General features: G+C 53.9%; 1 protein-coding gene across 1 annotated transcript; it reads left to right on the forward strand.

Annotated features, from left to right (window-relative positions):
• Positions 1 to 1929: 1929 nt before the first annotated feature.
• LOC120386233 (caspase recruitment domain-containing protein 8-like) lies at positions 1930 to 24171 on the forward strand. Its single transcript, XM_039505333.1, has 10 exons — positions 1930 to 2299; positions 8421 to 8453; positions 13142 to 13239; positions 14948 to 15009; positions 15092 to 15312; positions 17004 to 17269; positions 19094 to 19219; positions 19950 to 20091; positions 22073 to 22114; positions 23053 to 24171. Exons 1-10 carry the CDS (start codon positions 2026 to 2028, stop codon positions 23322 to 23324), a joined length of 1536 nt encoding a protein of 511 aa, XP_039361267.1. The 5' UTR covers positions 1930 to 2025; the 3' UTR covers positions 23325 to 24171.
• The last annotated feature ends 208 nt before the right edge of the window (positions 24172 to 24379 follow it).

The following is a 24379-nucleotide window of genomic DNA, read 5'->3' on the forward strand; positions in this document are numbered from 1 at the left end:
GGGGGGCACTGGTCAGTGAGAGGATCTGTGGGCGGGTTCTGAGTGGGTGGGGGAGTGATCTGGGAGGGCACTGGGCAGGGGGGTTTGTGGGGTCTCTGAGGGGTGTGGCACTGGGTGTAGGGAGCCAGAGGGGTGCTGGGCAGGGGGTAGCATGGTGCAGCATGGGCCCACCCCCAAGGGGAAGAAGCACAATGGCAGTGCAGGGCTGGGCTGGACAGCATGGGTTTGGCAGCTCCTGGTTTGTAAACAGGGCCCTTGTACTGGGCTGGGTGGAGTGGGGCTGTCCCTGCCATACCATGACCCATCTCCCGTTGCCCCCAGTCAGCCCCTTGCTCTGAGGACTCTGCCCCCCTACCCCATGTCCACATTTCCCCAATGGGGACCCACAAATATGTTTAGCACCGGGCCCACAAAAGGTTAATCCGGCCCTGTTTGGGGTGCAGGCTCTGGGATGGAGTTACCAAATCAGCACGTTGTATAAGAGAAAGGAGCTGCAGTGATTTCATATAGACATAGAAACTGATAGAAGACACTTTTCCAGGGCCGGCTCCAGACCCCAGCGGGGCAAGCACCCGCGTGGGGCGGCCCTTTCCCGGGGGGCAGCAGGCTGGGCCGGCGGACCTGCCGCAGTCATGCCTGCGGCAGTTCAACCGGAGCCGCCGGACCAGCGAACCGCCCGCAGCTGCGGGAGGTCCAGCCGAGCCGCGCGACCAGCGGACCCTCCGCAGTCATGCCCGCGGGAGGTCCGCTGCTCCCGCGGCTCGGGGGCGCCTCCTGGGCATGACTGCTTGGGGCGGCCAAATTTGTAGAGCCGCCCCTGCACTTTTCCACAGTCAAAATGTGAGAGGCAGCGTTGGAGGGAGGGCGGGGACGTCTGTACAATATTTCCCTGCATTCAGTCTCCCGGCTGGAGCAGTAACCGCCCCGCAGCACTTGTATAGGATAGAGAGGAGCTGCGGTGTCTGAGCTTTGACAGTCTGGGAATTGGGCTGCCGGTGCCTTTAAGACCCAGCCCCAGGAACCCGCCCCCTGCTCCGGGGCTGACAAGCTGCAGAACTGAAAACAGCCTGTGGCCCCCCCCACAGCCCCAACACCCCCAGATCTGCGAGCGCAGCAGGGGGCTCACCCCAAGGGGTCACTGTTCCCCCCTCCCTAACGGGGGTTTTGTCCCCGCACAGGGTCTGGCAGCCAGGGGCGGCTCTACCTTTTTGGCCGCCCCAAGCAGTCATGCGCGGGAGGCGCCCCGGAGCCGTGGGAGCAGCGGACCTCCCGCGGGCATGACTGCAGAGGGACCGCTGGTCCCGCGTGGCTCGGCTGGACCCCCCGCAGCTGCGGACGGTTGGGGGGTCTGGCGGCTCCGCTTGAGCTGCCGCAGTCATGCCTGCGGGAGGTCCAGCCGAGCCGCGGGACGAGCGCCCCCTCCGCAGTCATGCCTGCCTCCCCCTGCAGGGGACGGCCGCTCCTCAGCTCGCAGCGGCAGGATGAGCTGGGGCCCCAGCCTTTCGCCGCCCTAGGCACCAGCTTGTTTTGCTGGTGCCTAGAGCCGCCCCTGCTGGCAGCGTCTCCCCCCCGGCTTAAGCCCGGCTACCACCCCCGAGTTTCCCCCTTCAGCCTCTCTCCTGCCGCTACCTACAGCAGCTTGATCCCCCCGGCCAGTAAATTTCTGCCCCCAGCTCAGACGCTGGCAGCCCCCCCGCTGCGATTTGGCCCCTTGAGCCTTTTAACCCCGCCCTCCCGAGGAGGCAGCAAATCGTAAGAAGAAGTGAGGGCAGAGAGAGGGCAGTGGCGACAGCAAAGGTTACTGGGCATGCGCAGTTCGGCTGCGCATGCTCAGTGCAGCCAAAGTAGGGAAGTGGCGACAGCAAAGGTTACTGGGCATGCGCAGTTCGGCTGCGCATGCTCAGTGCAGCCAAAGTAGGGAATCGGGAAATCCGGAGGAAGGAGGCTGGTGGGGGGCTCTGAGGAATCCACGGCCCGGGTCTCAGAGCACAGTCTGCACAGACCGCCCCGTGGGGCTCAGACATTATGGAGCACGGAGCCACTGGGAGCTCTGCAGCCGCTGGCGGGGCCCGGGGCACAGTCTTTATTAAAACCTTAACTGATGGCATGATGGGGGCCGTGGATGTGTGTTGGGATGACACCGGGGAGGACCTGAAGAGGAAGGCGATAGAGGAAAACATCCACCTTTACGATGTTGACGGGTTTAGACTGAAATTCGCAGGCAAATGGCTGGAAGATGCCAAGAGTCTGCGGCACCAAGGGCTGACCAATCACTGCACTGTCGATGCAGTGCGGCGCTGTAAGTTCAGGGCGAGGATGGGAGGGCGAGCGGGGGAGTGCAGGGAAGGGACTGGATGGGGTGGCCAGGAGAGTGGGTGATCGGGGGAGGAGGGGGAACCTGGGTGATGTCCTTACGAGGGGCTGGTGACGGCCTTTACCAAGGGGACGGATCGGCGGAACTGAAGGAAAGCACAACCAGGATTGCTGAATGAAGAGCCAGTGGATTTTATGGCCGGGGCGCATCTCTGGGGAGTGTCTGAGCTTTAACAGCATCTGGGAGACCCCCACTGAGACCCAGAGCAACTCATGGGGCCAGGCAGGGGTGCTCCAACTGGCACTTACCCAGAAGACTTTACTTTTGTTCTTTCTTAGATTTGTTGTTTTGCCAAATAAGAGCCACCCAGGCTGACGGTGCTCTGTGGGGGTGGGTGGGGTGGGGGAATGGAACGGTGAGGGGAGGGGCTGCAGGAAAGGAGAAGGGTCACCTCCTTGCACCCTGCTCCTAGAGGTGTGGGGGAGGCCATGTCTGGACAGCCCACCCATGTGTAAAACAGCTGGCAGAGCACGCACACATGGGGCAGGAGGGAAGGAGAGGAACCTGGGCCTTGCCTCATCTCCATGCAGGGCCATCCCTAGCCATTTCGGTGCCCTACGCAGCCTCCCCACGGGGGGGGGGGGTTGTGGCCCCAGGCCTCAGTGTGGGGGGGGCCTGGCCCCAACGGGCTGGATCAGGCTTGGGGGGCAGGAGGGAAAGCACCCCACAGTACGAGCCGGCAGAGCAGTGGGAAGTGAAGTGACCCGGCCCCAGCCCACTCCGCTCTGCTCCCCTGGCTCCCAGCCTTGGGACTTGGGGGGCAGGGGGAACCGGCCCCCAGCACTCACCGGTGGCACGGCTGGGAGCTGGCGATGCGGCACAGAGCAGGCTGGGGCCAGGTCGCTCCACTTCCTGCCACCCGGTGAGTGCAGGGCGCCCGACCCCTCAGGGGAAGGGGTGGAGTGGGGGCAGGGTTGGGGCAGACCAGGGGTGGGAAGACGTGGGGCTGGGGCAAGGAAGGGGCGGGGTGGGGGCCATGGGGAAGAGGTGGAGCAGGGGCTGGAGCAACATGCAGCTGTGTAGGGCACCAGGAAATGTGATGCCCCAAATTTCCTGGTGCCCTGTGCAGCTGCAGACTTTGCATGGGGTATGGAGGGAGGGGAGAGAATGGGAAGCCCCTCCCCAGCAGTCGGGGAGGGGGCAGGAATGCAGGGTGCCCCATCCCGGCCGGGGGTGGGGATGAGAAGGTGGTGGTGCCCCCTCTTAGCAGCAGGTAGGAAGGGGCAGCGGTGGGGCAGAGCTCGGCTCCCAGAAGCCAGGGGAGGAAGGAGGAGGAAAACCCCTCTTCCCGCAGGGGGTTCCTAGCAGGGCCGGATTAACCTTTTCTGGGCGCGGCGCCCAACATATTTGTGGGCCCCCATGGAGGCAATGGAGCATGGCACGGGGAGGCCAGTCCCTGGAGCGAGGGGCCAGCCAGAGGCCAGGGCACTAGTTACAAACTGTCAGTTGCCAGATGCACAATGGCCTGCCCGGCCCTGTGCTGCCAGCGTGTCCCTTCCCCTCGGAAGCAGGCCCATGCCGTGCCACACAGCCCCCCAACTCCCTATGGCCAGAGGCCCCCTGGATCCACTATGCCCAGCGCCCCCCAGACCCACCCACAAATGCACAGTGCCCTGCACAACACCACCGAGCTCACAGCCCCACAACTGCCCAGCAGCCCCCACAGAACCCCCACTTCCTAGTGCCCCAACACACACAGATCCTCCCCGCCCCTTCACAGCCCAGCACCGCCCCAGACCCTGAAGAGACCCACTCCCCTGCACCCTGCCTCCCGGCTGCACTCACCGGCCCTGTGTCTGCTGGGCTTAGCAGCCAGTGCAGCCAGGGCTGGTCCTGGGGCCGGGAATAGCTCCGACCCTTCGGGAATGGTGCAATCAGCCAGGCCAGGGCCTGCCGCAGCTGGGGTCCCTCAAGGTGCACTTGCCTGGAGGGGCCCAGCCATGCTCCCCACCAGGGCCGGCTCTAGACCCCAGCGCGCCAAGCACGCGCGTGGGGCGGCATTTTCCCAGGAGGGCGGCAGGCGGGTCCGGTGGACCTTCCGCAGTCATGCCTGCGGGAGGTCCACCGGAGCCGCCGGGCCAGCGGACCTCCCGCAGGCATGACTGCGGACGGTTCCCTGGTCCCGTGGCTCGGCTGGACCTCCCACAGGCATGCCTGCGAAAGCTGCACTGGAGCCGCGGGACCAGTGGATCCTCCGCAGGCACGTCCCCCGGAGCCGCGGGACCGGTGCCCGGCAGCGCGCCCCCAGCGGCATGCCGCCCTGCTTGGGGCAGCCGGTTACTAGAGCCACCCCTGCTCCCCACATTGTCTTCCTCCACCCCCTGGGCTGAGACTGGCCAGGCTTCTGCACCAGTGCCAGGCAGCTCAGCTCCGGGGAGACCGGCGGGGCCCCACGGGTGGCGGGAAGCAGAGACTGCCCGGATCTGGAGGTGCACTAGGGTCCGGCCAGGGGGCGGAGAGGAGCGGGGGAGGGGGCGGGGGGAGCCAGCGGGGTCTCGGGGCACAGTGCAAGCAGAGCAGGCCGGGGCCCCTTCTGAGCATAGGCCCAGCTCCATGGAGCCACTGGAGCCATTGTAAACCCGGCCCTGGTTCCTAGGGGTAGATTCCGAGGCCAGAAGGGACCGTTGTGATCGTCTAGTGTCAGATCTCCAGCAGCATACAGGCTGTCGAACTGCCCCACAATAATGCCTAGGGCGGAGCTTTTAAAAACAGCCAACAGCCAATCTTGGGTTTAAAATGGCCAGTGGTGGAGAATCCACCGCGACCCTTGGGAAATTGTTTTGATGGTTAATTACTCTCACCGTTGTAAATTTGTGCCTTATTTCTAGTCTGCATTTGTCTAGCTTCAATTTCCGGCCATTGGGTTGCGTTGGACCTTCCTCTGCGAGAGTGCAGAGCCCAACATTTATTCTCCGCATAGGGGCTTATCGATTGTAATCAGAGCTGCCCTTGACCTTCTGGTTGTTAAACTACCTAGAGTGAGCTCCTGCCCCGGCAGGTTTTCCAACCCTTTAACCATTCTCGTGGCTCTTCTCTCAACAGTCTCCAATTTATCAACCTCTTTCTCGAATTGTGGGCACCAGAACTGGACACAGGATTCCAGCAGTGGTCACACCGGTGACTAACACAGAGTAAAATAACCTCTCTGCTCCTACCTGGGATTCCCTGTTTAGGCATCCCAGGATCACATTGGCCCTTTTGGCCACAGATTGGGAGCTCATTCTGCTGATTGTCCACCACGAGCCCTAAATCTTTTGCAGAGACACTGCTTCTCAGGATAGAGTCCCCATTCTGTAAGCAAGGCCTACGTTCTTTGGTCCTAGGTGTTAACATTTACATTTCGCTGTATTAAAATCAATATTGTATGTTTGCACCCAGCTACCTAGAGATCCAGATGGCTCCGTATCAGTGATTTTTCCACTCCCCCAATTTTTGTATCATCAACAAACTTTATCAGCGATGATTTTATGTTTTCTTCCAGGTCAATGATCAAAATGAGAAATAGAGTAGGGCCAAGAACCGATCCCTCACTGGAAACAAATCTGCTCGATGACAATTTATCCAGCTTTTAATGTATTTAATATGTGTCATGTTAATTTCATATCATCCTAGATTTTTAATCAAAATATCATGTGGTACCAAGTCAAATACCTTACAGACGTCTCAGTATATTACATCAGCACTAGTACCTTTATCAACCCAATTTGTAATCTCATCCAACAAATATAGCAAGTTAGTTTGACAGGGTCTATTTTCCATAAACACACCTTGATTTGCATTAATTTATTTAAACTCCTTTAATTCTTTATCAGCCGCTCCATTATCTTGGCCAGGATCGATGTCAGGTTGACAGGCCTACAATTATCCAGGTCATCCCATTTACCCTTTTTAAAAATTGGCACATTAGTGATCTTCCAGTCTTCTGGAGCTTCCCCTGTACTTCAAGACTTATTAAAAATCAGAATTAATGGTCCAGTGAGCTCCTCTTCAGCCGGCTCACTTAAAACTCATGGATACAAGTTATCTGGACCTGCTGATTTTAAAGTATCTCATTTTAATATCTTCTATTTAACATCCTCCCAAGATACTAGAGGAATGTAAGAGTGTCTTGATCACCATATGATGAGACTATATTATGTTTTTCCCCCAAATCTGGAACAAAAATATTTATTGAACACTTCTGCCTTTATTCCATTATTATAGATAATTCTACAATTTCCGTCTTGTAATGGACCAATACCATTGTCAGGATTCTTTTTGTTCTTAATGTATTTTAAAAACAACTTTTTATTGTTCATATCTCTGCTGGACATAGATTTCGCCGTGTGTCCTTTTTCTTCCCTTATCAATTTTCTACAATTCCTGACTTCTGATTTATATTTATTACTCTCAACTTCCCCTTTCTTCCATTTGTTATATATATATTTTTATTTTGTATATCTGCCTTCATGTCCCCTCTAAACAAGCTTCGTTTTTTAAACCAGTACAACCTTCTTTCTAGATTGTGGCTTTTTGAGCATCTAGTAAGGTGCTCTTAAATGATTCCCAATTATCATTCATATTTTTCTAATTAAATTCTTCCTCCCAGATGATATGGCTCATAACTGTTTTCAGCTTTGTGAAATTGGCCCTCTTAAAGCAGCAAGTATATATATATATTTCTGGTCTGGACTTTATTCTGCTTGCACTTTATAAATGTGATCAGATCATGATCACTTGAACATAAGCTATAATTAAATTGTGAATTCTCTGATCAGTTCCTCTTTATCTGTTGGACAAGGTCTAATGTAGAATTTCCCTCTGTTGGCTGCGACTGTCGTTATGTTAGCAAACTGTCATCTATAATGTTTAGAAATCCCAAGCATGTTTTCATACTCGCAGGCTGCGACCTTAGCATATGTGGCTCAAATTAAAGTTCACCGTCATCCCACAGCTGTTTTCCCTACACATTATTGATAGGTGTATGAGGTGATGGAATTGAATAGACACTCTACTTCCACCTAAGGAGGGGAGGGGTTTGTTCACCAATGGAAGTTGCTTTGATACTGTTTTCACCTAACAGGCAGCAGCCCACCCCATAGTCTGCTTTCTATCCTGTCAGAGAGCAGCACATCTGCAGGGTAATAGTGGTACAGGCAGAGGTGAAAGTAAGCCGGTTTGGTCCTGTCCGGCATACCGGCAAGAGCCAGTACGCCGTGCCGGACCGCATCGACTTCCATGGCGGGGATTGAAAGGGCTCTGGGCTGCCTGCGGCTGCGAGCAGCCCAGAGCCCTTTCAATCCCAGCCGCGGCTCCGGCGGCAGGGCTGGGGCAAGGATTTAAAGGGCTCAGAGCTCCCTGCAGCTGCGGGCAGCCCAGAGCCCTTTAAATCCTGACCGCGGCTGGAATTTAAAGGGCTCAGAGCTCCCCGCCGCTGCGGGCAGCCCAGAGCCGTTTGAATCCCGGCCGTGGCTCTGGAGGCTGGGCTCGGGCGGGAATTTAAAGGGCTCAAAGCTCCCCGCAGCTCTGGCAGCTGGGCTGGGGCCAGGATTTAAAGGGCTCCGGGCTTCCCTCAGCGGCAGGAGCTCTGGGCCCTTTAAATCACTGCCCCAGCCCCGCAAAGCTTGGGGTTCCCCCCCGGCGGCCAGAGCCCCGGGCCCTTTAATTTGCCCGATCCCCGGGGGGCTCCCAGCCACCTCTGCAGCTGGGAGCCCCTGGTTGATTTAAAGGCCCTGGGTCTCCCAGCCACAGCTGGTTCCCCAGGGCCTTTAAATCTTGAGAGGCCCCGCCTCTTCCAGGTGAGGCCACGCCCCCCTCAGAACTCCGGCAGTACTCTCCCTCCTGGGTACAGGGCCTCACCCTGCTACCACTATTTAGCAGAGCCCCAGAACCATTCAGTGGGGAGAGGCACACAGCCCTCTGCCACATAACATGGCAGCAAAAGGCTTCTTTCTAACGGGGCTGAGAGCAGGACAGGGACTGGGAGAATGGGGAAGCAGTGGGAGAGGGATACTTCTCCGCAGGGGGCTGAGGGTCCTGGTCTCACCCGCTGATGTTTGTTTTGCAGTGTACAGTGGTTATGATCTAAGCTTCCTTCCAGGTAAGAAGAACCACCGTTTTTTTCCACTTTGAATGTTTTCCCTTTAAAAGCGCTGCTCGGGGAGAGAGCAACAGGCTGGATCCTGGGTCTGGAGGGACAGTGAGGAAGGCTGGCCGTGCTCTAGAGGATTTGCAGTATGGCCTTGGTATGTCACTGCCTCTCACCTCTACTCGCTTCCCCGTCTATCCAATGGAGACAGCATCCTAGACCAAGCCCTGACAGCGGTGTTAGTGCAGCAGAAAGGCAACGCAATGTTAGGCTGTGGGAGGGCAGAGGAGTTATGGGGTGGGATCAGGAATGGCGCTGGCATTACTAACACAAACATGATCTCAGGTGACAGTGGTTTCTCTGCTATTCCAGACCCTCACTTTCCTGCTGTAACTGCACAAGGCAGAGCGGGAGCCCAGCCACATTCCTCATCTCCAGACAAAACAGAACCTGAGGAACAAACACGTAACGGGGGGTCTCAAGAAATTAAAAATTGGGCAGTGCAGGAATAAAACCCTCCAGAGAAAACAATGAAATGCTAGCGAGAGAATAGCACTGGAGCAGCCCCCTGCTAGTGCAGTACCAGCCTCTCCCAGTAGGAGGTGCCACAGAAGCACGGGCTGAGGGAGCCCCCAGCGATTCCAGTCCCAGCCTCTCCCAGACAGAAGGGTGATAGAAACAGGGCCGGTGCAACCATTTAGGCGGTCACCTAGGGCACTAGGATTTGGGGGGCGGCATTTTCTTCAGCGGCGACCGCAGTGGCCGGATCTTCGGCCGTCCCGGTCACTGCCGGCATTTAGGTGGAGGGAGCTGGGGCAGGGGAGCGTGGGGAGGGCTGCCTGCAGCAAGTAAGGAGGGGGTGGCACGCAGGGGAACTCCCCGCCCCAGCTCACCCCTGCCCCGCCTCCTCCCCGAGCACGCCATGGCTGTGTCACTTCTCCCGCCTCCCAGGCTTGCGACATAGGCGGGAGAAGTGAAGCAGCCACGGCGTACTCGGGGTGCTCGTGCTCGTGCACGGAGCAGGGGTCACCTGGGGTGGGCAGGAGGGGCACCTCAGGGCGAAGGGGGGGAGCTGCCGCGAGGGGGGGCCGCCTCAGAGCAGGGGCTCAGGGATGGGGGGAGGGCACAAGGTGAAAGTTTTGCCTAGGGCGCAAAAGATCCTTGCACCGGCCCTCGATAGAAACACTGGCTGTGGGGAGCCCCCGCTACTTGCAGGGTTCATTTGGAGGGGGGAGGGGGAATGTGATCTTCTACCATCCTCAACCCAGAACCAAAACCCACCCAGCTGTGAGACTAAAATGGGCTTCCACTTGCATAGATTGTGCAGCTCTTCCTTGTATGCTTGTCCCTCTCCTCGCCTGAGCTGTGAAATGGTTATTGGGTCGGCCCTTTAAATTGTCACCTTCAGAGAGTCAGCGTTAACCCCCTTCCTGTGAATGTGAACATGGAATCCCCGCCCCTCTCAGAGCTGTTGTTTCCAGCTGTCTGCAGACTCAGGCAGACATCACGGCATCAGGTTCACCTGAGTCACGTTTCAAAGTTGATCTTTGAAACTAGGGGGCTGCAGGCTTGATTTTCTTTTATAAATGAAAACTTGTATGTTGAAGCACAAGATTCCATCACAAGAGAAGGGACTGGGCCATTGACCCAAATCCAAGTCCAGCCTCTCCCAGCAGGAAGAGCTTCTGGGGAGTGGGGCAGGAGCACTGGCTGGCAGGGAGCTCTGAGTAACTGCAACCCCAGACTGTCCGTACAGCCACCGCACTCTGCATGTAAAACCTGATAGGGGGATCCTGCCAGCTCAGGGTGCGGAGCCCTGCACTGTGCTGAGCTTCAGCACCCAGGGTATGAGCCTTATACCAGCTGTAGAAAAAATAAATACCACTGGATAGACACAGTTTAAATATATGGTGTCATCTATGTAGTTGTTGTTATTTTATTCTTATTAATTTGTATTATGGTAGCACCTAGGAGCTCCAGCCATTGCCCAGGACCCAGTGTGCCAGGCACTGTCTGTTATTAGGTGTGCTATGGCAGTACCTGGGTGTGCTATGGCGGTACCAGGGGGTGCTATGGCGGTACCTGGGTGTGCTGTGGCAGTACCTGGGTGTGCTGTGGCAGTACCTAGGTGGCCCAGCTGTGTCTCTCTTGGGCCTGTGAGGGATGCTGTGTCAAGCTTACTTTGTGTCCCCTCCCCCAACCTTCTTCTGAAATAACGCCGTAGTTCTCAAGCTGAGGGGCAGCCAGGGAGAAAGCAGAAAGATGCTGGTTTGAAAATGGCTCAAGTGGGTGCTGGTGGGTGGCCATGCAGAGGTGGGGGGCAGCAGCTTGAGAGTGAATAAGAGATGAGAGGTTCACGGGGGACAGGCCATGAAGGGCCTTGAGAGTGAAGACAAGCAGCTTATGTTTGATCTCCTAGAGGAATGCAAAGAGGGGGTGACATGGCCAAAGCCCCGGGCTAGCAGAGCGCGGCAGCATGCTGAATGGGTATGAGCAGGGCGAGCCAGCATTAGTCGAGGCCAGAGAGAAGGATGTTGCAGTAGCTGACAGGCCAGATGATGGGAGCCTGAGCGAGAGTTTGAGTTGTGTGGATGGACAGGAAAGAGTGAACTTCAGAGATGTTCTGCAGAAAGAATCTGCGTGATGTGAGGACCTAGAGAGAGGCTGGATCGAAGATGACACCCAAGTTATGGGCCTGAATGACAGTCAGGGTGGATGTGATGTCCAGAATGATGAATAAAGCAGGTGGTGGGGGGAGGGAAGATTAGGAGCTCTGTTTTAGCCATTGAGAGGTTGATCTGACAGCTAAACATCCACAAGGATACGTGGTCAGAAAGACAGGCTGAGAGGTTAGTGTGGCCAGAAGGAGACAGGTCTGGAGCAGTGGTAGGTCTGCGCATGGTCAGCGTTGGGATGGTTTGTGATGAGATTACCCAGAGGTACAGCGCAGAGGGGAGGAAAAGGGGACCAAGGACAGACTCTGTGGAACCCCTACAGAGAGCTGGGGGGAGGATGAGGAGGATGCGTTGAAGGAGTGATAAGAGAGGCAGGAGGAGAACCGGGAGAGGACAGAGTCATGGAAGCCTGGGGAGGACAAGATTTCAAGAAGAGCTTGGTCAAAGGCATCTGACAGATCAAGAAGGCTGAGGCCAGAGCACTGGTTCTGAGCTTTGGTTAGGAAGAGGACATCAGAGACTTGGGCGAGGGTGATTTCAGTGGAGGGCCAGGGTGGACACTGGCCTGGACAGGGCCCAGGGTGGAACTGGAGAAAAGGAACTGCAGACAGAGATTGTAACGCGCGTGTTCAGTGAGCGTGGGGATGGAAAGGAGAAGAGAGATGGGGCGGTAGCTGGAGAGGCAAGTGGAGTCAAGGGTGCGTTATTAAGATGGGAGAAACTGAAGCATGTTTGTATTGTGAGGGGAGAGAGTTAGAGGAGAGTGAGAGGCTAAGGAGACGAATAAGGGAGGGCATGAGGGTGGATGTGCAAGAGATCAGGAGCTGGGATGGGGTCACTGGGACAAGTGGAGGGGTTGGAGGAGGACAGAAGATGGGAAACTTCTGCATCCATGAGAAGGGAGAAGGAGGAGAGAGTGAGGAGGAGGAGAAGAGGGAAGGAAAGGGAGCTGAGGGGCAGGGGAAAGTCATTTCTCCTAGAAGAAATTGGTGAGATCCTGTGCAGAGAGAAGTGGAGGTGGGAGAGGGCAGGGTTTCAGGAGTGAGTCAAAGATGGTGAAAAGGCAGCTGGGATTATGGGTGTGCGGTTAAGCGAGGTTGGAGAAGTAGAGGCATTCGGGTAGGACAATGGTGGACCTGAAGGAGGAGAGAACACATTTGTAGGAGGATGTCAGCCTGGCTGCAGGATTTCTGCCAGAGACGCTCCGCAATGCGAGAGCAGGAACGGAGGAAACAGGTGTCGGGGGTGAGCCAGGGCTGGGGGTCGGCAGGGCAGACCCTACAGTGGGAGAGGGGGTAAAAGAGTACAGCATGGAGGAGAATGAAGCATGGACAGAATCAACAGCCATTTAATGGAAGAAAAGAAAGAGGGCAGGGAGCAGATGAGAAGTCATCAGCGCTGATGGACTGAAGTCAAGGAGAGGCCGAGCGACGGCACGAGGGGAGGCCGATGCATGATACTGAAAGAGACCCAGTGATGGTCATACAAGGGGAACTCAGTACCAGCAGATCACAGAGAGAGCAGTGCTTGGTGCACAGCAAGCTGAGTGAATGGTCCGTGGGTGAGTGGGAGCAAGGAACCAGAGCTGCAGGTCGAATGCAGAGATGAGGGTGCAGGTATAGGGTCTGACGGGTCATCAGTTGAAGCCACTGAGGATGAGTATGGGGGATTGTGAGGCAAGGAGGAGAGAGCCAAGGGTTGAACTCAGACAGGAAGGCTGATGGAGAGGAGCTGGGTGCACAGTAGATGACAGCAGCATGGCGGGAAGAGGAGAGAGGATGAAGTGCTGTTTAGAGAGGAGACAGAAGGGCGAGGAGGGAGGGAGGGTTTGGAAGAGGCGGGAACAGGACAGGAGAAGCCCAACACCCCTGCCCTGCTCTGATCTTGGTTGGGGATGTGAGAGAAGGGAAAGCCTCTGTAGGAGAAGGTGGCTGCAGGGCCAGAGTCAGACAAAAGGATCCAAGTCTCTGTGAGAGCCAAGGGAGAGAGACACAAAATGGTCATGGGTGGTTGTGATCTTTTTAGCTATGCAGATACAGCACATAGAAAATGCAAAAAGAGCTGTGGCTGATCTTAGAAATTCCACCTTACCAAAGGAAAACTGCAAGCAGTGCATCAGCAAGGTAAGGGGCTGCTTTCTGACGGTCAAAGTCTTGGAAGTTTAACAGTTTCAACTGGGACACAGCTTAGCTTGGAAGAAATCATAGAATCTCAGGGTTGGAAGGGACCTCAGGAGGTATCTAGTCCAACCCCCTGCTCAAAGCAGGACCAATCCCCAACTAAATCATCCCAGCCAGGGCTTTGTCAAGCCAGGCCTTAAAAACCTTTAAGGAAGGAGATTCCACCACCTCCCTAGGGAACCCATTCCAGTGCTTCACCACCCTCCTAGTGAAATAGTGTTTCCTAATATCCAACCTAGACCTCCCCCACTACAACTTGAGACCATTGCTTCTTGTTCTGTCATCTTCTACCACTGAGAACAGTCTAGATTCATCCTCTTTAGGAGCCCCTTTTAGGTAGTTGAAAACAGCTATCAAATCCCATCTATATAGAGAGATACACCTATCTCATAGAGCTGGAAGGGACCTTAAAGGTCATTGAGTCCAGTCCCCTGCCTTCACAAGCAGGACCAAGTACTGATTTTGCCCCAGATCTCTAAATGCCCCCCTCAAGGATTGAACTCACAACCCCAGGTTTAGTAGGCCAATGCTCAAACCACTGAGCTATCCCTCTCCCATGCCTCCCTTCTGCAGACTAAACAATCTCAGTTGCCTCAGCCTCTCCTCATGGTGGGGAGGGATAGCTCAGTGGTTTGAGCATTGGCCTGCTAAACCCAGGGTTATAAACTCAATCCTTGAAGGGGCCATTTAGGAATCTGGGGCAAAAAATGTCTGGGGTTTGGTCCTGCTTTGAGCAGGGGGTTGGACTAGATACCTCCTGAGGTCCCTTCCAACCCTGATATTCTATGATAAGTCATGTGCTCCAGCCCCCTAATCATTTTTGTTGCCCTTCAGTGGACTCTCTCCAATTTTTCCACATCCTTCTTGGTCCCAAAGCTGGACACAGTACTCCAGCTGAGGTCTCACCAATGTCGATTACAGGGGAATGATCATGTCCCTCGATCTGCTGGCAATGCTCCTTCTTATATAGCCCAAAATGTTGTTAGCCTTCTTGGCAACAAGGGCACACTGTCGACTTATATCCAGCTTCTCGTCCACTGTAACCCCCTAGGTCCTTTTCTGCAGAACTGCTGCCCAGCCATTCGGTCCCTAGCCTGTAGCAGTGCATGGGATTCTTCCATCCTAAGTGCAGGACTCTACACTTGTCCTTGTTGAACCTCATCAGGTTTCTTTTGGCCCAACCCTCTAATTTGTCTGGTCCCTCTGTATCCTATCCCTATCCTCCAGTGTATCTACCACTCCTCCCAGTTTAGTGTCATCTGCAAACTTGCTGAGGGTGCAGTCCACGCCATCCTCCAGATCATTAATGAAGATATTGAACAAAACCGGCCCCAGGACTGACCCTTGGGGCACCCCGCTTGATACCGGCTGCCAACTAGACATGGAGCCATTGATCACTACCCATTGAGCCCGATGATCTAGCCAGCTTTCTATCCATCTCATAGTCCATTCATCCAGCCCATACTACTTTAACTTGCTGGCAAGAATACAATCATCCATGTTAGGAACACAGAGATTGTCAGAGTGGATCAGAGCCAAGCTCCACCTGGCCCAGTATCCTCTCTCTGACAGTGCCCAGCACCAGATGTTCCATTGTCACTAGGAGTAACCGTTATGAAGCCCCTAGTTACTGGAACTCGCTGTCTTTCAGATCCTTCCAGAGGTAACGCCAGAGATTGTTCCAGGCACAGAGGAGAACAGGACCGTCTACAGGTAGGAGCTCCAGGGTGCTGCAGGATGTGGCCCTAGAAGCCCTGTCCAAGCCTGACCTCTGCGTTTTCGTTGTGCCCCCCAGAGCTCGCATCCCCAGCGCTGGCTCCTTCCGCTGCTCCAAAACGGGGCTTGGCTTTGAGGTGAGCGCAGCAGTGACCGTCGAGTATGAATACGGCTCCTGGGCGGAGAGTCTGAGCCCATCTGCCAGGCAGGAGTGGATGGTCGCCGGCCCCCTGTTCCACATCAGGGCCGAGCCTGATACGGTGCGAGCCGTGCACCTCCCCCACTTCGTGTGCCTTGCAGGTAGGGCAGGAACGGGGAGTCACTGGGCTGGCTGCTGGAGTCAGGGGCTGATGGTGGCTTTGAGCCACAGTCTGCAGCCAGCAGGGCTGGGGGGTCCTGCAGCACTGGGGGAGTGTGAGCCCCAGGGGCTCTGCGCTGTGCCCGCCGCTCCCCTCCCAGCTCCTGCTCCAGCTCGGCTCCACCACAAGGGAGACTGTGCCTGGCCCTGCTCCAGGGAGCGGGCAGCCGAGAGGAAGGCTCCTGGCTGCCTCTCCCTCCTCCTCCTCGCTGTGCAGGGCCAGGCACAGTCCGGCCCAGTTCGGGTGTAGATCCCCCACCCTGACGGGAGTGTGGCTCCCCCTGTGGGGGATGGTGGGTAGATCCTCCAGCGCCTGAGGGCCAGACAAGTGCCCGTCACACGGGAGTGCAACGACCCCCTGGGGCAGGGGGAGGGGATGGGGGAGCCTGGGGCAGACCCCCGGGTTCTGTGTGGGAGGGGGCCGGGGGAAGACAGCAGGAGGTGGTCCCATGCTCACTGTACACCCAGCAGACAGGCTGGGCTGGGGAGAAGGCCCAGAGGAGATTCAGGCCATTGTGTCCCTGTTCCTGCCCTGGCCTTCCACCTCTCCGTTTTCCGGTCTGGATCTCGCAAGCTTCATTTCCTGCCATCACTCCCTGGGCCGGTGGTTCCCTAAGGGAGACTCTTCTGTGTGATATCCCAGAGCGCTCCCAGCTGCTTCCATGCGTCCTCCCTCCAGCCCTCCTGATCTCCCCTCGCTAGCCATTCCCTGCCTCTGTCCCTGTGCCCAGACCCACGGCTTCCCCTTCTCTCTCCTACTCAGGGGGCAGTGTCACTTCTTTTCATTCCCTCCCTTTAGTTTCCTTCTCACTGTGCTTTTGTTCTCTCTCCTGTCTCTTAAGCCTCCCGTGTGACCCCTTCCCTGGGTACCCTTCTCCCAGCCCTCACCCCAGGGCTGTCCTTACCCATACGCAAACTACGCAGCTGCGTAAGGCACCAGGAAATTTGGGGCACCAAATGGCTGCAAATTTCCTAGTTCACTACGCAGCTGCGTGCTGCTCCAGCAGCCAGTCCGGTCTCTGGCTGGCTGAGCCGGCCAGGAAAGCTGCCCCCACTCCCGCACCACCCCCACTCCACCTCTTCCCCAAAGCCCCTGCTCTGCCCCCATCCTGCCTCTTCCCACCCCTTCCCCTGAGTTACATCTCGGGGGACTGCAGCAGGGGTCAGGCCTGTCCTGCACTCACTGGGCGGCAGGAAGTGGGGCGACCCAGCCCCATCCCACTCCACTCTGCCGGCTCGTACTGTGGGGTGGTTCCCCCCTGCCCCCCAAGCCTGCTCCTGCCCCCCACACAGACCTTGGGTGCAGCCCCTCCCCCTGCAGAGGCCTGGGGATGCTCCCCTCTTCCCTGCTCTCCCCCTGCAGAGGCCTGGGGCCAGCATAGAACACTACAGTGTCTAAGGACCGCCCTGCCTCACCCTTTCTCCCAGTCTGTTCTTCCTCCCGCCGTCTCGTTCCTTCCCTTTCTCCTCACTCCGTCCATCTCTCTGCACCCCATTCGATGCAGGGCTGCACAGCGCCTGCGGTTGTTTATATTTGTAAGGCGTCTGGGACGGCTGTTGTGTGTTGGTGTAAGTCATTGTACAGGTGCTGCCAGCTCAGGGTGTTTCAATCTCCTTCCCCTCACTATCCCAGCTCCAGGCGGAGGGGATTTAAGTTCATGCCAAATCGCCCATTTTGAAGCTGGCCACATGACCCTGGAAACTCCAACAAGAATCCATCTCTTCCATGTTGTCCTGGAAAATCCCAGCTTCTCCCAGCTCGGCGTGCTTTGGAGAACGATACGTTCGACCATAACGTTTATTCCCATCCATTCGCTTGTGCTGATCTACCGGGCACTCAGGGCTGCAGACATAACTCTCCACCTCTACCTGATACCCAACTACCGCTCACTCAGGAAGGTAAAACAACCATCCCATTTATACGGTGTGCCCAACACCGAGATTGCTGGGACACGGTGCAACCAAAGAGAAACTGCTGAGCTCCAGTTCATCTGCAAATTTGACACCATCAGCTCAGGATTAAACGAAGACTGTGAATGGCTTGCCAATTACAGAACCAGTTTCTCCTCCCTTGGTTTTCACACCAACACTGCCTCAATCCTCCTCCTCCTCCTCTGATGATTCTTATCTCTACTCTTTCTTGCTTCTGCTATATATATATATATATATGCTGGAAATTTCCACCACTACTTGGTTGTATCCGGGCTCAGTGCACATTCACCAAAAAAAAGCTCATGCTGCAAAACTTCTTGGGATCTTTGCTGCTTCTGCACAACCATAGAGTGAGAATGAACCACATCAATACACCCGTACCGCCAAGCACATAGTGCAACGCCGGGCAGCACGGCATCGTTCAGAGAGGACAGGGCAGAGGCCTACACACTGACTGTCACTGAAATAGAAGGCACCTCGGCAGTCACGTTTTCCTGTGTTTTTAATAGTGGTGCGTGATGGGCTGGGGCACATACCCAGGGGGAGAGAGTTGAGCTCACAAGGGATGCACAGCACTAGCTAACATGAGGCATGCGGTTGGGACCCCAATGGATAGGGCAGTGGTTCTCAAACTTTCATACTGGCGACCCCTTTCACATAGCCAGTGACCCCCCTTATAAATTAATAACACTTTTTAATATATTTAACACCATTATAAATGCTGGAGGCAAAGCGGGATTTGGGGTGGAGGCTGCCAGCTCGCGACCTCTTGAGGGGTCTCGACCCCCAGTTTGAGAACCCCTGAGATCGGGGGTCTCACAGCACAGATACCTTATCTGTTGGGGGAAGCTCAAACAGGAGGTGAAGATCAAGAGAACTATATTGTTGGTGTGACCAAGCTTCACGGGGCACCGTATGCAGCAGCGGACAGCTGGGACTAGCTCAGGGCCGGGCTTGCCGTGGTGTGATATCCACACCACTCAGCCACATAGTGATTCCTGAAGCTAAAGGCCAGGTCCTCCCAGCACCCACTAGGAGGTGCTGTTCTCTCCAGCAGCCTCATTCCTCACCGTGGCCTATTCCATGTATAACTGAGCTTCTGAGCAGTGAAAAATCTTTACAAATGTCACCCAGAGGCATGGGAGAGTCCAGGTTCAAATGAAAACTCTGAGTGAGGGAATTAGGTTGGCAGCTAGAACTCAACATTAGCTACACTGGCTGCGACCACATGATCACTGTAAGGACCCCAGGAGCCACCCCCACATTGCCTGTAGATCCCATAGCCTGTTATCACTATGGAAAATACACACACATTAAAAGAACAATGTTAAGGTTGCAAAGTCAATCACCCACTGACTGGAGAATGCCAGAATTAAGATTGTGGTTTGCAACCTTCTCTCTGCTCCCTTGTCTGTATGTATTGTGAGAGTCTGTCCTTGTATTTGATCGCATCCTATTTTTAAGCAGAAGCAGAGGCCTCCATCTTTTCTGTGGTGATCAGGTTTGTCTGAGGAAACACTTCCTGAGCGTGAGGTCTGGTAGGCTGTGAAAGAGGTTCCCAGCAGGGAAATGGTGACAGCCCTAGCACCTGCATTATTTTGACTGGGCTGGACCAGATCCCAGCCAAACGTAGCGTAGGGAACATGCCTGCTTTGGCTGGGGGATGGACAAGGTGATCCAACAGGCCTTTTCCCTCCACGACTCGACATGCTCTGAGTGAAGACGGAGCTGGCTGAGGGTCAGGGGCTCCTGTTTGTATCTCTCAGAAATGACAATGTTTGAAATTTACAGGCCATTGAAGAAGAAGAAACGAAGTGGGAGTCAAAGCTCATTCTCAAACCTCCTCAGACCAGTGCACTGTACTTTGGATCTCAGTATGAGGTGTCTGGTACATCAGAGCTAAAGATAACACCTGACGTAAGTAGGATTGTCCTCTGCTTCCACCAAGGCATGAAAACGAGCTGAACAATTAAGTATTATTATGCTTTAGTTGTGTGGTGGTGGTGCCTAGGAGCCCCAGTCGTGACCTAAGACCCCCTTGTGCCAGGAGCTGTACAAACACAGAACAAAAAGATGGACCTGCCCCAAAGAGCTTCCAATCTAAGTATAAGCCAAGAGACCACAATGGACACAGCAAACAATGGGCATCGTTCACTCCTGCTCAGTGATGAGCTGCCAAAATCTTAACAACCGGTTCCCTATAAAAAGTTCTGATTTAAGGGGGGGACAGGGGCCGGGGCAGGGGGAGACGTGGGGCGGGGGGGGGGGCCAGGGCCTGGGGGGGCAAAGTGCCCCACCCCCCCCCGGCAACCTTAGAGCCCCCCCCCCCTCCCCTTTGCTTGCCAGCAAGCAGCAGCAGGCAGGGACAGCTCAGCTCAGCTGCCAGCTGCCAGCTGGGCCGGCTGGCGCCAGCCCAGGAGAAGGGAGGGGGGGGAAGAGGGAGGGGGGCCAGGGGAGGGAATCCTGGGGGCAACAGGGAGGAACAGGATGGTGATGGGCCCCCCTGGCCCTTCTTTGCCTTGCCCCCCCCTTACAAACAACCGTCTAATTTCCACAGAGTCCACGGTTCTTAGGGAACCTGCTGCTCCACCCTCCTGCTTTTGGCGGAGGTGGGAGACTCTCATAAGTCATTGTATCTTTACTGCAGCAACTGGAGCTCTGCTATAGAAGCCCGGCAGACCAGCAGACTTATATTGAGCTCTACATGACGGATCTGGAGGAGGAAATCAAGCTTCACATGAAAGACAGAAAAGATGGGAAATTGGTTTGGAAGACGTTTGTGAGGCCAGGTAGGATCACACGTAAGACGTTGAAGCAGAACTTCTGGGCAGGTGGTTGTGGTGACTGATGCTCATGGAATCGCTGAAATGTCGGGCTGGAAGGGACCTTGAGAGGTCATCAAGTGCAGCCCCCTGTGCTGAGGCAGGACCAAGTAACCTAGACCATCCCTGACAGGTGTTTGTCCAGCCTGTTCCTAACAACCTCCCATGATGGGGATTCCACAACCTCCCTTGGGAGCCTGTTCCAGAGCTCAGCTACCCTTAGAGTTAGAAAGTTTTTCCTGATATCTAACCTAAATCTCCCTTGCTGCACATTAAGCCAGTTACTTCTTGTCCTACCTTCAGCGAACATGGAGAACAATTGATCCCTGTTCTCTTTGTAACAGCCCTTCACATATTTGAAGACTGGTATCAGGTTCCCCCCTCAGTCTTCTTTTCTTAAGACTAAACGTGCCCAGTTTTTTAACCTTCCCTCACAGGTCAAGTTTTCTAAACCTTTTATCATTTTTGTTGCTCCCCTCTGGACTCTCTGCAATTTGCCCACATCGTTTCTTCAAGTGCGGTGCCCAGAACTGGACACAGTGCTCCAGCCGAGGCCTCATCTGTGCCGAGTCAACTAGGGCAATTATCTCCCGTGTCTTACATACAACACTCGTGCTAATACATCCCAGAGCGATATTAGCCTTTTTCGCAACTGGCACTGCATCCCATTGTTGCCTCATATTCAATTTGGGATCCACTATAACCCCAGATGCTTTTTGGCAGTGCTACCTAGCCAGTTATTCCCCAGTATATAGGTCTCGTTTCATTTTTGCTTCCTACGTGGAGTACTTTGCACTTGTTTTTATTGAATTTCATTTTGTTGATTTCAGACCAATTCTCCAATTTGTCAAAGTGATTCTGAATTCTAAATCTGTCCTCCAAAGTTCTTGCAACCCATTCCAGCTTGGTGTCATCTGTAAATGTTCTACGCATACTCGCCAATCCATTCTACAAGTCATTAATGAAAATATTGACTAGTCCCAGGACTGACGCCTGTATAATCTCATTAGCTACGCCCTTCCAGTTTGACAGAAAACCATTGATAACTACTCTTTGAGTTTCATCTTTCAACCAGTTGTGCACTCACTTTATAGTAATTTAATGTAGACCACATTTCCCTAATTTGCTTATGAGAATGTCATGAGGGACTGTGTTAAAAGACTTAATAAAATCAAGCTATAGCATATCTGCTGCTTCCCCTCTATCCCATAAGTCAGTTACCCTGTCAAAGAAGGGAATTAGGTTGGTTTGACATGCTTTGTTCTTGGCAAACCCATGCTGGCTGTCCCTTATAACCCTATTATCCTCTAGCTGCAAACTGGTTCTTGAATCATGATAATTTCCCAAGTATCAGAGAGGTAGCTGTGTTAGTCTGGTTCTGTAAAAAAGCAAAAAAAGATATATGGCACCTTATATAGACTACTTGCGTTTTGCATGATGAGCTTTGGTGGCCCACTCCAACAAAGTGGGCATTCACCCACGTTCAAGTTCAAAAAACGTCTGTAAGTCTATAAGGCTTCTATCTTTCTATAATTTCCCAGGTATTGAAGTTAGGCATGTTGAGGGCACAGAGAGGCAGGAGATGTACATTAAATCAGCTGTCTCAGCTCTGCCATCTTCATTATCCATGGCAAAAATCCTAATCCACTGAACAAAGTCCTGTGGTTTAAATGCACTTTTAGGATCTTTGATCATGGTTCCTCTGGAGATTTCAGAAATTATCTTTGGAAAATTACCCAAGTATTTCAAGATTCTTTGTGAGGTGGAGAAACTCCAGTATAACTTTAGAGAAGCTGAGACACCTGCTAGCAAAGGAGGAGAAGGTCTCTGGGAATGCAAAGCTTCTCTGATTGCCCTTAGCCTCTGATGGTCTTTAATGTTGCTGGACCCTCCTGCTAATGAGAGAAGTGATTGGTTGTTTGACTGATCCCTTCCCTTTCTCTTTTAGGGGACGTTAAAATTCCTGCAGCATCGTCCCAAACGCTCACAGGTCAGTATTATTTTAACAGAGCTTTCAGTTTCCACAATCTCAAGCTGGTCAGAATACAGTATGTTTAATGAAAAAATAATTAATTCTTGGGATTTTCTTGAAACATTTACATGAAAAAATTCTGATTTTTTTCAACCTGGAAACCCCAAACTTTAGAGCTGTCCAGTTTTACCCCTTCCTCTCCCTCCCCCCACTCCCATGCTTTTTTCAGTGGCAAAATTAGAAATAGGTGCTGAGTGAGGGGAATGCGGGAAGGAGCGGGGGGAATGAGTAAAATACCAAAGAGGGAAAACCCTTTGGATTGTCAATTTCAAGGGGGAAGGAGGTTGTGGAAAAAAAATCGGACAATTTCAGAAAAATAAAAAAAGTTTTATTTAAAAAAAAAAAAAGCCACTTGGAAAAAAGTTTGAAAAATGTTGACAAGCTTTAGCTGGAATCCATTTCTTCTCTAACACGCCCTGTCCTCCTGCTTGAAGCGTAGACCTTAGACATGGAGAAAGACCTTCCAGTTTGCCTTTGTCCAGTGCAGTGACTCACAGATTCCATCCCTTCCTCACAAAGGGATCCCTCTGTACGTCACTGGTGAGAGTTGTGCTCCTGAGGTCCATCCCAAGCTTTCCTTTCCTCAGTGCCATCTCCTTATCCCTCGCTATACCCCCGGGACAGGCTGGCGGGATGGTCTGGAACTTGTAGCAGTGCTGGCTGTTGCATCAGAGCCTCAGCCCCTTGCAGTGTTAGCGTGGATGGGTCTTTACAACCATATTCCAACACGAATCACTTCATGCAACTGACCACACACTTTGAGCTAGAACAGCCCTACAGTGCAGGGGAAGGTGTTGCACCCCACAGTGACATGGGGTCATTTCATGGGACTGTAATAACCCAGAGTTGTCCCTCCCATACCCAGCAGAGTAATGCAGGGCTGGTGTCTCCTTTAGCTCGAGGCGTGTCCTTTGTGAAGAAGCACCGGGAGCAGCTCCGTCAGCGAATGGGAGCGATCCATCCCATCCTGGCACGCTTACGGGACATAGAGGCAATGAACAGTGATGAAGAGGAGGAGGTGCTTAGTATGCAGTACGGACGAAAGGGGATGAACGAGGCCTTACTGCAGCTGGTTGAGCGGAAGGGAGCTCAGGCCCAAGAAGAATTCTACCAGTCTCTCAGAGACATGGACCCTTACCTTGTACAGGACTTGGAGCAATCCAGCTAGGGCCTGGAGATCCCACTAACAGCCACCTGTGCTCCTGGCTGTGCCATCGCCAGGGACCATGGAGCAATATGATTTACGTCACGTGAGGAGCTTTTCAAGCCTTCTGACACAGCCCCTGGGCCTGGGTCTCCCCACTGGGTGCCACGCTAGCAGTGCAAAGGAGCTGGAAAGCTGGCTGACCATTCAAAATGGGGATTCCCCTGCATATCTGACTCTCTGACCCCACTCACAACGGCCCCAGGGGCCCTCCGCAACCAGGCCCAACCGAGAGCAGCCCTGACTCCTAGTCCAGACCCTTCACCGGTAAATCATCTGTGATAAATGAAAGGGGTGGGGGGTAGCTCCCTTTTATGGATACCCAGCCAGCCAGTTAGCTATAAAATCCCTCATAGTTCTCTACTTACTTTACCTCACCTGTAAAGGGTTAAAAAGTCTCCCTGCATAGGTAAAAGGAAGGGAGTGGGCACCTGACCAAAAGAGCCAATGGGAAGGCTAGAACTTTTTTAAATGGGGAAAAAACTTCCCTTTGTCTGTCTGTCTGTTGTTCTCCGGGAGAAGCAGAGAGTGGGCTGGAAGGATGCTGGAAGAAGTTTGGGGCCAGGTTTGAAAATCATCTGAGTCACCTAAAAACTACTCATGTGAAACCCCAGATATGTAAATAGATCAGGAATGTCTAGGAAGACGTGATTAGGTTTATCTTTGTTTATTTCTTTATGCCTTTTGGACTCTTCTGTGCTAACCCCAAATGCTTTTGTTTTGCTTGTACACTTTAAGCTGGACTTGATGCTTAATTCTTGTAAGTGGGTTTTTAAAATCTCGCACTACCCTGCATTTTCAAATGTATTTTCTTACATTTTATTAAAAACAAAAAGAATCTTGTTTAAGGACAGGATTGGATTTTGTGTCCTAAGAGCTTTGTGCACATGTTTAATTAGCCAGTGGCAACGGCTGATTTCCTTTGTTTTCTTTCTCAGCTCTTCCCTGGAAGGGGGAGTGAAAGGGCTTGAGGGTACCCCACAGGGAGGAATTCCCAAGTGCTCCTTCCTGGGTTCTCA

This window comes from Mauremys reevesii, linkage group 18, assembly GCF_016161935.1.
Source record: "Mauremys reevesii isolate NIE-2019 linkage group 18, ASM1616193v1, whole genome shotgun sequence".
NCBI classification, from domain to species: domain Eukaryota; kingdom Metazoa; phylum Chordata; order Testudines; family Geoemydidae; genus Mauremys; species Mauremys reevesii.

Bases quoted from the DNA above. Each gene is read 5' to 3' on its own strand.
- LOC120386233 (XM_039505333.1), top strand. From the start codon at position 2,026: ATGGAGCACGGAGCCACTGGGAGCTCTGCAGCCGCTGGCGGGGCCCGG. The intron at 8,454-13,141 runs GTAAGAAGAACC...TGATCTTTTTAG, and splicing joins TGATCTAAGCTTCCTTCCAG to CTATGCAGATACAGCACATA. The intron at 17,270-19,093 runs GTAAAACAACCA...TGAAATTTACAG, and splicing joins ACTACCGCTCACTCAGGAAG to GCCATTGAAGAAGAAGAAAC.